The 10,942-nt window shown below is 48.7% G+C and overlaps 2 protein-coding genes across 5 annotated transcripts; both read right to left on the bottom strand.

Annotated features, from left to right (window-relative positions):
- Positions 1–1,353: 1,353 nt before the first annotated feature.
- LOC136473749 (protein HOTHEAD-like) lies at positions 1,354–4,070 on the bottom strand. Its single transcript, XM_066471390.1, has 4 exons — positions 3,773–4,070; positions 3,019–3,666; positions 1,786–2,758; positions 1,354–1,653 (listed from the first exon to the last, which is right to left on the bottom strand). Exons 1-4 carry the CDS (start codon positions 3,855–3,857, stop codon positions 1,605–1,607), a joined length of 1,755 nt encoding a protein of 584 aa, XP_066327487.1. The 5' UTR covers positions 3,858–4,070; the 3' UTR covers positions 1,354–1,604.
- A 388-nt stretch (positions 4,071–4,458) lies between these two features.
- LOC136477384 (SPX domain-containing membrane protein OsI_08463) lies at positions 4,459–9,738 on the bottom strand. Of its 4 annotated transcripts, none has more exons than XM_066475538.1 (11): positions 9,202–9,738; positions 7,896–7,968; positions 7,458–7,578; positions 7,027–7,338; positions 6,844–6,948; positions 6,295–6,746; positions 5,911–6,215; positions 5,632–5,810; positions 5,310–5,500; positions 5,072–5,205; positions 4,459–4,983 (listed from the first exon to the last, which is right to left on the bottom strand). In XM_066475538.1, exons 2-11 carry the CDS (start codon positions 7,946–7,948, stop codon positions 4,745–4,747), a joined length of 2,091 nt encoding a protein of 696 aa, XP_066331635.1. In that variant the 5' UTR covers positions 7,949–7,968; positions 9,202–9,738; the 3' UTR covers positions 4,459–4,744. The 4 variants fall into 4 exon arrangements, with proteins under 4 accessions (XP_066331635.1, XP_066331633.1, XP_066331634.1 ...); XM_066475536.1 differs by having other exon boundaries at positions 7,896–7,974; XM_066475537.1 differs by having other exon boundaries at positions 7,896–7,980.
- Between the last annotated feature and the right edge of the window lie 1,204 nt (positions 9,739–10,942).

The following is a 10,942-nucleotide window of genomic DNA, read 5'->3' on the forward strand; positions in this document are numbered from 1 at the left end:
TTAGGTCTCAGAGGGTTTCAGTGCCTTCAGCTCATACTGGTAAGACAAAACAGGCACGGGGAAGGATCTTTGGAGGTCCTGGTGAATCCCCTGTCGGTTCCCCCTCATCTTCATCTACTCCATCTGCTGTCAGTGAGCTCAAAGCTTACTTAGACAGTGACCCTGTCACATGTTATGAGGAATCCTTTGACATACTCCTCTGGTGGCGTGACCACAAGCTAACCTATCCAATCCTATCTATTATGGCTCGAGATATCATGTCTGTCTCTGTATCTACTGTCTCTTCCGAGTCTTGTTTCAGTTGTACATCTAGGATACTCGAAGACCGGCGGCGTCGCTTGTTGCCTAAGCATGTGGAGATGCTCACCTGGATCAAGGACTGGGAGCAAGGTGCAAGAAGGGAGCAACATACACCTAAGGACCTGGACCTGGAGGAGGCATTCAAGAACCTCTTCCTCGATGAACAAGGCGAAGGCAGCGGCACTGGCAGCGGCAGCGGTGGTACTACTGGTGGTGGATAGAAGAAGAAGAAGAGAAGAGGAGAGGTAGTCACTCACTCAACTGAAACTTCCATATTGCTTCTTTACATTCAAGTTCACTAACATTGCTTGCTTCTGTACAATTTTGCAGGTGCTTTTGGTGTGACAGAGTGAGACAGTGAGTCACTATGAATGTTGCCACTAATGTTGGCAGTTGGCTATTGTAATAGGATAGAACTTTTGCTGCTGTGAACTCACTAAGTCACATTGTCACAATGACTTTGCCACTGATGTTGGCTATTGTAATAGGATAGAAGAACTAAGACTTTGACACTTTAGAGCTGGTTGTACTCTTTTTTTTTTCTTTCTAGAGTTTCTTACAAGGGTGAGTTTTACCTAGAAGTGTTTTTAATGAGGCAGCATTGCACAAAACAGCTCATATTCATATAATGATATAATCTTGTCTTTTGTCCCTTGTCCTTGTGTTCTGAGTTGTGAGTTTGAGACTTGTGTCTTGTGAGTTTGAATTATGATTGTGAAATGTGAATCCTGTGGTTTAGAATTCTGAGAATATGAGTTTTGAATCTGAAGTGAATCTGGTGGTAAAATCATGTTAAAAATGATCAAGTCCTTAAAGACTTAGTTATTTTTGTAGCCGGGCTATGGGCCGGCACGGCCCGGTGAAAATGGTCGTGCCCAACGGGCGGCACGGCATGGCCAAACGGCCCACGGGCCGTGCCTTGGGCCGGAGGCCAGGCACGAGCACGCCATTGGCACGGCACGGCTGGCACGGTGGCCCGGTGAGGCACGACGCCGCGTCGGGCTGACACGGCCCGATGGCCATCTATACCACGTCCATGTAGACATGTTTGCAAGAAAAATGCGTGTCTGACGACAAGGGGCCAGAAATGTTCTATGACTCCACGCAATAGAGTTAGACTTTAGACATGAAATGAACGGTATAAATACCATCCACATTTTGTGCAAATTAATTGGCGTGGAATTCATCCACTACAATTAGCATCTCCAATAACTTGTACGATCGTCACTAAAAGAATCTTGAAGGTTAAACGCAGGCGGCACACGCGCGTGTGCAGAGGTATCAGACTGGAGATTTTTCCTGCCTCATGGTTCCAGTAGCATCCTCTCTTTCAGGAGCTTCACGCCCATGTACCTGCCACATCAAAGAACAAAACCGCACGCCAGTGAGATCGAGGCCCTGAACTGAATCGCCGGCAAGAACGAACGTCGCGCCATGTTACCCAACCCAAGAGACGCGCGAGAGATCGATGTCCTGATTCTGTACCTGCCGAGCATCATGACGGTGGCCTGCGGGTTGGTGCCCGGCGAGGCGTTGAAGGTGGAGCCGTCGATGACGCGGAGGGCCTCGACACCCAGGACCTTGTAGTTGCGGTCGACGACCCGGCCGACCTGGCAGCCGCCGTGGTAGTGCCAGATGGTCATGACGGTGTCCCTGCAGAACTGCTCCAGCGCCCTGGGGTCGCCGCCGCCGCGCCGGTACAGCGTGTTCACGGGGAAGTCGGCCGTGACGTTGAGCGCGGCCGGGAACGCGAAGTTGGGGTAGGTGAAGCGCGAGAAGGCCCTGGAGCGGATCACGCGCTCGATGGCGGAGATGCCCGCGACGCAGCGGCGGAGGTCGTCCGGGTGCGCGAAGTAGTTGAACCGCACCGAGGGGTTGTCGTCGGGGTTCAGGTTGCGGAGCGCCAGGTGGCCCGTGGACTGCGGGCCCAGCACCTTCTCCAGGATGAACCCGCCACGGAGCGCCGCGTCGGGGACCTGGCTCATGGCCTCCACGGCGCGCGCGATGGCCTCCGGCGTCCGCTCCTTGGGCGGCACCGTCGCGAGCTGCCCCGTCTGCGGAGAGAACATGCCGAGGTTCCGAGGAGGCTGCGTCTGCGTGCCCGAGGGGTGGCTGTTCCAGTTGGCCCCGCTGGCGCCCTCGATGTAGCTGCCGAACTGGGTGATGCCGACTACCTGGATCAGCGACACCTCCACCGGCGACGGCGACGGCACGTAGATGGCGTTCATGGGGTTGTCGGACATGCCCTGCCCGACGCCCGGCAGGTCGAGGACGACGTCGATGCCGAGCGAGCGGAGGTGGTCGGCTGGGCCGATGCCACTCAGCATCAGCTGCTGTGGGCTGCCCAGCGCCCCCGCTGAGAGGATGACCTCGCTGGCGGCGCCGGGGCTGAGGTACGCCGTGTGAGCGTTGCCGCGCGAGTCATGGTACACCACGCCTTCCGCCACCGGCTTGGTTCCTGCAACAAAATATGTATTGCCGCGGTTTCAACCTTTTTTCTTTTTTTCTAGTGCGGTTGGCAGTCGATCGAATTCGTCGATCACTTCTCCGGTGTGACGCCGAGCTCGGCCCAAATCGCGTGATACCGACAAAGACGCCACGGGTACTAGTACTCTATCGTTACCTGCAACCGTTTTTATTTTTCTTGCATGATAGTACACTTTTAACAAAGCTTACCGGATTTGGCATTCAGTTATGCATGCCGTGAGACGCTCTCACCTTTGTAACGGAACAAGATCCTGGACACTCTCGCCCGGAGATACAGGTCGATGCCGTCCTGGTTGGCGTACCGGAGCAGGTCCGCCGCCGTGTGCCGCCGGCCGTCCTCGTCAAAGATGGACCCACCGACCTTCGTCCCCGGGATGTGGTCATACGTGAACCCGTTGTCCGGGAGCACGCCGGTCTCCAGCAGGCCCCTCCTTACGGCGGCCTGCCACGGGCCCAGCGCCGGGCGGAACGCGACCACGTCCTCCACCCACCGGTACGCCGCGCGCACCTCCCTGGGGTCCCACCCGGCCGCCCTGACGTAGCCGGCGCCCGCGCGCGTGAAGAACCCGGCGTTGATGCAGCTGCCGCCGCCCAGCACGCGCGGGCGGGAGTTGATCACGCCGTCCTCCGACACGAACCGCTGCGACGGGGACGACGCCGACGTGTCCGCCAGCACTTCCGAGAAGTGCGCCATGCTCAGCACGCGCGCGTCCTCGTAGGGGGAGCCCCCGCGCTCCAGCAGCAGCACGCGCGAGCGGTCCGACAGGGTGGCCGCCAGCGGGCAACCCGCCGTGCCGCCGCCGATTATGATGTAGTCGTAGTCGGCCATCCGCGGCGCGTGCACCGCGTCCTTCATGAACGTGTAGTTCGCAGCTCGCCCTGCCACGCACACATCACAAAGAATGAAGAGTCAGTCACAACGTAGGCAATGACGAACCTGACATCAGAAACAAGAAACACAACAAACAGGAAGAAGACCGGTCACCTTGCTGAGAGATGCACAGGAGTGCGAAGAAGCTTGCGACAGCGAGGACGGCCATTGCTTGTGCTGAGATCAGGACAGAAGCCATTGGATCGACAGGAAGGAAGCTGTTGGATTTCGAGTTTCGCGCACCGCCGGGAAGCTGTTTGATGATGATGCCAACTCTCAGAGTTTCGTGTGCTTATATACTAGCAAGCAATCAGAGTTTGCTGAAGAAACTGTTCTTGGGTGAGTTGGTAGTTTGTTTGGTGCGGTTTGAGCTGACACACCGGCTCTTTTGGTCTCCGTGGTCCGCAGCCTTTGTGTCACCTGAAACCGTGCGGCAGATTCGGATATGGTGAATAATTGGCTCTGCTTCATAGTTGTCAGCTTCTTGCTAGGCACCCGAAAGGCAATACGGATAGTCGGAGACTTCATGATGAAGGTACGACCATAGGCAAAATAAACATTTGATTTTGCACAGCTTGACCGAGCATGCCATGAGTGTGAGGAAAGAAAGGCCTCAACCACCCAACGGCAAAAACTACCAGTGGCCTTTCACTTGGTTGCAGAATTACGCGGCAACCTTGTGTTCGCGCGGCACCTCGCATCAAAATTCAAACATGTATGGTGTTCTGTGCTAGTATTTAGTTCGCTGCTTGCAACCAATTAGTATATATCCTATTCAAGGAATCCAGCAAACGAATGTCTGAACTTTAAACTCTGACGGCAATTTTGAACTTGCCGCGTCAGACTCTCGTTGTTATATTAGATCAGTAGGGCAGTTTATTTAACGCGTACATGTTTCTGTTACAGCCGTAGCAAGTTTGCAACACTACAGCCTGTAGGCTTCGGCACACATGGACCACTCGAAGCTTAGCTTACATTAGCAGCGGCAGCCTGCAAAATTTACAGCGTCACTGCAAAGACGCAATCCAGCAGCTCCACAGCTCAAGCAGAACGTGTATAAGAGGAGAGCGGTTGGTTCATCGGTCATCAGTAGAGTGAGTTGTACGTGCAGAACGTCGCGATGATAGAGGCTAAACAGATCACCAGGGACGGCAGGAGGGTGGCGTTCAGGAGGCGGCTCTGCCCCAGATACCCGGCGGCCGTGATGGTCATGTCGGCGGCAACGCGGGCCAGCGTTCCGGCCTCCGTCGAGAGCAGCCCGCCGTTGTAGGTCCCGCGGGAGAGCCTTGACGACATCACGCGAGAGAGGAGGGACAGGTTCACTCCTGCAACGCATTGTTCACAGGTGGTTGGAAACACGTGGAATGACTATTTCAGAAACACTGCACGCAGCTTTCTCCAGTCACTACTTACCTTCGAGCACCTCGGCGAATACGAAGGTGATGAGCGCTGACGTGACATATTGTGGGACGGAATAGTGAGGGGTGAAGCAGAAGCTCATGACAATGCCGATCAACACCATGATCTCGGAGGCCACCAGAATTTGCCTTTGGTAGTTGAGCAAGAAAAAACAAGTGCAGAATGAGCCAAATGCGGTTGGTCTGAGGATCTCTCCGGCTTTCAGAGCAAGTGAATAACGAACATCACATACCTGTCCTGGAACAAGTTGGTGACATAGCTCCCGACGATGACATTAACTGGAAGAACCGTCAGGCCAAGAACTGCAAGAAAGATTGCCACGGTACTAGTTGTCCACTTAAAATAGAACGTGGTCACAACACTTGACTCCGAGAGCAGAATTTCCATGGCGAACTTGAGCATAAAGTAGATCAGTAGCTGAACCTGATAAGTTTTAGAGAATAGACGTAAGCTAATGTAGAAGAAACACTGAGAAGCAGGAGTTGCACCGTGCATCTATGATAGTAAAGGGCATTACAAGCAAAACATCTGAAAAAAATGGTAGAGAATGGAACCTTCACAGATGGCGTCAGCAATCTGTATGCTGCAGCAAGCGATGTTGCGGGTCTATGAGATTCTTCGGGGTCGTCATCGTTGTCGTCATTGTCCTCGCCATCGTCATCCTGCCCTGGTTTTGCATCAATGAGCAAAGGCTCCCCGAGGCCATCCTCCAAATGATCGCCTACTCGACGGCCTGTTTTGACCGAGAAATTTTGTAAGCCATGTTGAAAGCATATGGTTCCTGATAGTGACAACAGTCGTGTTTTTCAATCACGCAAAGTAAAAGAGCTTACCAGAATCAGATGACTGCGTGCTGACTGAATTCTCTGTAGCAATGTGGCCCGGCTCTTTGAATGAAATCCACAACCAGAACAAATATGCAAGCCAAGCAAGACACATGACCCACCCAGGTAAGGTGTTCTGATTGAATGTAAGCCCATATATCTTAAATTTTGTCTGCAGCAGACCGGCAAGAGCAGGACCACATGCCATTCCAAGAGCGCTAGCACTGACAAACCCAGCAGATGCCTGCATCCTGGTTTTCAGGGGTACACAGTCGCTGATGTAGCGGCGGTTCACGGCTCTGGCCGAACCCAAACTGCAGATGATTGCCAATTTGATCAATCAACAGTTTCTGATTTCTACCGAGAAAAACAAGGAGATAATAGTAACTATACCCGCACAGTAGTCGTCCAACAATAAGAACAGTTAGGGAATTCAGATCATATGCCAAAGCATAGAGCAGGTTCCCAAGAAATAACATAATGCTGCTAAATACGAGGGGTCTGAAGTACGATTTGTTCGACCAGGCACTGAAATATACTGAGGAGAAGATTTGGGCAACTGCCATTGATCCAATAATCACACCGCAAACAGTCGCTGCAGCTCCGAGGCTTACTGAATAGTCATCAGCAGTTGGAACGATGATGTATGTATTGACCATGTACAGAAACGTGTTTACCAAGTTTAGCAGCAGTGACAAGAAATGGTAATCCTTGTCATCACCGAGATCTGAGCCACTCTGCATATCCTCCGCAACGATAAGTGCATTTTGCCCTAAAAATTGCAGAAAGCCTGTGGAGTGCGTGAGTTTTTGTACTGAATGATTTATTTGTTCTATGACGGGATCCTGCAAATGAGAAGAAAAGGTGAGCATGTTGACTTTAGAGTTCAGATCATATGGGAATACATTATATGGTTAAGAGGATAGAAAAAGAATGTAAGACCTTCAAGATGAGTGATGGGTAATCATAGATATTTGCTAAGCTTCCTTGATGATCTTGTAGATAAGCAAGGTTGCGAGACAAAGCACCAACAACAGCCACGACTCCCTGTATTCGCGAAGTGCAATTAGAGGAAAAGGATGATCCTTTTTCAAATAAAAAGGATGCAGTAGCATGATAGTTTACCACTTGCTTGAAGATCTGCTGAAGCTGAGAATAAGGATGGTTTGCTCGGGTAGAGACGTAATAATCTGTAAACTTATAGCCAAAGCGCTTATCGAACTTCTTAAGTATCTTCCGGATACCAGTAGCATTCATATCAAGAAACCTAAGTAGCTTCACAAGATCATATCCAACTTCCCTGTAAGCCTGGCGTAGTTGACAAATTTGGGACACATCAGACCGTTCCATAAGTATGGCACGCTGCGCTCCTAAATTCTCGATCCTCCTAGCCAGATGACCTTGTTGTTGCAGAAGAAATAGCACAATCTTTTCAATCTACAAGAAAGAAGCTTATGTGAACGCTGTTAATAAGGTAGTAACATGCAACTGAAGATGGACATTTCGGTGCTGATGGTTTAAACTGTGGGGTAGGGGGCAAATATGCTCAATGGTACCTGGTCATCAAGCACCCTTGAGAACTCCTTAAGAACCTGGTCACGATTTTTTCCACCAGTTTGGGTCTGCTGTACATATTGTTTTACCTTTTTCTTCATCATCTTATAATTAATATAGTATCTATCAAAAGCAAAAGAGAAAGAAGAGTCATTGAGGTTTTTTAAGGGAAAACTTGTTCATATTGTGAACGAAATGGTGTTTCATGAGAAGTGGAACTGAAGAAAATTCCAGGTATACAGAACTATCGGGTTTATAAGAAGCACGATAACAAAGAACCTTTTATATATACCTTCAGTTGCATTTCTAATATCAAAGGTGCAAAGTAAGGACAACAGTAAGGACATTTGAACTAAATATCTATGTTTGCATATATAGTTACATAATGAAACCGTAGCTTAAAATGATTGCAAAATTTTCTGAGTACCGAAGTAACTTACTCTCGCCACTCCTCCAATTGGTCCGCCATCAATTTCTTACCGAAATTAACCATCTTGGTTTCAGCACCTGAAACTGAAACTGAAACTGAAAGGATGGTTATTGTGACACTATTTTCAGTCGCGTTTTATGCACTTAGATAAAAAAAAGACCCAACAATAAATCTTAATGAGGCTCCTGCCTTAATTTAGTATAGCACACATGTTAAGGCTAAATTGCATATCAAGGGTCACCCTGCATGAAAGCAAAAAAAAAAAAAAAAAAAACCCAAAGCCCGACATGAGTAATTGGACAAAAGTCACTTTACAATCGAGAACCTAAGATAACATTAAAATTTCTAGCTAAAGCAAAAAATCTTCCAGACAGATCCAAAAGGATATGGCATGTGTCAAGCAAGGTGACACAGAATCGTCTAGTGACATTGTCAGATGAAGCCAATTTAGGATGCTGCTTCGCTGTCCAGGATATGTGCAGTAACACTATAGAGTAACACACAAAAACGGCTCTAGGGGCTCCCAAGAGCTAAGCACCTTATGACGACATCCTTACGCACTTCATGCACATGCTGCGCGTGGAGAGAACTGGCCATGCCAATTGTAAAGCCGTACTGTGCTGTGCCCGGAAAGTGAAGGTGCAATGCATACTCTGTTTTTTTTTAAAAAAAAAAAGACAAAAGAGGAAAAATAAAAACTTTTGTTTGGACTTGATATGCAGTGGTACCACGAAAGTGAACCATCAGGTTAGATGATCAAGAAAAGACCCGTAGAGCTGAGGATGGTCACTCTTAAAAAAAGGATGCACTAGCGGGAAAAGTAATTTTTGATGGGAAATTAGTGGATGAAATTTACCATGAAATTATGCCATTATCTTAAGAAGAAAATAATTGCATCTGAAGATGCTTTCTTCATCAGTACATACAAACTGGTGCAGCCTCTGATCTCAACCATCAGTGGTGATACTCCTAAGGTTCCCTAACGAAAAATGACAGGCATGTGCAGTATAGAAGGTACCCATTTGGAAATGATTGCCTAAAACAAAGACATATAATGTGTTTCGGTGCTTCTCACCGTTCATTCACAATCACTTGTTTGTTGAGATAGTGAGAGAGTAGAGGCCTACAAAAAGGTAGCATATACTACCACCACCAATGAAAAAGACGAAAAAGAAGAAGAAATTATACATACGTATGTTCCAAGCGCAACAAACAAAATGGCCAAAAAAAAATCAAGTTCTGAGTTAAATGCCGAAATTCCGTATATTCGACATGAGGAGAAGATAAATCTTATTACGACAGAACAGATGGCTTACCGTGGCGCACTTTTTTGAATTATACGAGCTACGGCGTGCGGCTCCGTCCCCTCCTCCGATCTCGCCGGATGATCGATCGCCTCTCTTAGCTAGATGACCATCAACAAAACTCGATGGCGCACGTACAGAACCGGGAAATGGAGGCAATTTGTCTGCTCCAGCTGGGCAGGATCAAATCAAAGCAGAGAGAACGCAAGCCCTACGGGGAAGGCATCATTCAGAGCCAGGAAGGAAAGCCAAATTGATGCAGGTGCGTGCGCAGGGACGGAGCGAATGATCCGGCGAGACGAACGCCACGGCGATGAGGGCCTTGGGAGCTCGTGCGCCCGCGGCAATGGCGCGTGTGCGGCGAATGAATGCTAGGCTTGTCTGTGTCAGTCAGAATGTGAGATGGAAGGGGAGGAGGAGGCGGGAGGAGGTATTTATAGCGGCGACGCGCGAGGGGAGGGAGAAGACGGAGGGGAAGGAGGTGTGGCGACCGTGTGGACGGAGAGGGGGGACCTCGCCGGGGTTGTGGTGGCGGAGACAGGCACTCTCCCCGCGGGCCGTGTTGCTGTCGGGTCGCCGATGAGGACGTGGCGGATTCGATCGGGACGACGCCTTTTGGCAGCGCCCCTGTGGCCAAAAATGCCTCGCCACTCCTGACCTCTGCTCCCCACTCCTGTTTCTTTCCCCTTCCCCCTCTCCTTCCCGATTCATCGGCCCAGATGGTTTGGGTTTCAGCACGGCTAATGATATAATATAACGACATAAAATAGTTAGGTATATGGATGAATAAGGATACAATTCATCAACATTCATACAAAAGATAATCATTGCCAAGGTCTTGATAAGCATATTAGTTTCTTGGTGATTTAGAGAATCAGAGTGGAATCTTTCGTGCTTTATTGAGTAGTCCATAAAAAGTAAATCACTATTTCTCTTAATGCCTTGACCGTTCTAGAAAAATAAAATTAATTATTAATTGAGTAATGTACAAATGATTCTTTTTCAAAATTTACTGATTATTAAACAAGATCAAGATTCAAACTTCACAAAAAAGAAATATAATGATGGTCTGGAAGGAAAAAAGAGAGTCAACTTTACATATTTATCTTTCATAACTCGTTCTATCATTTTTATCTCGTACTTGTGCTATGTGTGCATTGGTTCATTTCAGGCTTCCAGGCTTTAGAACAAAGAGTGCTAGTAGCCTAGTATGCTATGGGTTGTTTTCCCTTTTGGATGAGCATTTAAAGTGCTCTAGATATATAATATTGTTATTTGATAAAGTGCTCTAGATATATAATATTTATATTATAGATATACATACTTAATATTTTTACAAAAAAATTGGGTACAGTTGTCGGAAGAATTACCTTCGGCAATACCTAGCAGCTATCCGCGTGAGATGAATCAGATGATAGCACACGAGACACATGATTTATACCGGCTCAGGCACGTGGTGCCCTAGTCTAGTTGGGGGTGATGCTCGTGGTGCCATTTTAGTTTCCTAGTTCGGGGGTACCCATCCTTATATAGGCCGGGGGTTGGGTTACAATAGATCCAATCGGCTAAACATATTGGATTTCTAGTTCATTACATGGAATGCGCAACATAATGATTCTAGCCTATCTTCAGGATATGACGGCTCTGGATGTCCTCGATACAACTTGATCTCCAAGCTGCCGAGTTTGTCGGGCCTTCTTGGGCCTCATTCCTTGTTGTCTTCGCCTGGTCGATAGGCATGTTCGAATATACA

Source organism: Miscanthus floridulus, chromosome 8 (genome assembly GCF_019320115.1).
Source record: "Miscanthus floridulus cultivar M001 chromosome 8, ASM1932011v1, whole genome shotgun sequence".
NCBI classification, from domain to species: domain Eukaryota; kingdom Viridiplantae; phylum Streptophyta; class Magnoliopsida; order Poales; family Poaceae; genus Miscanthus; species Miscanthus floridulus.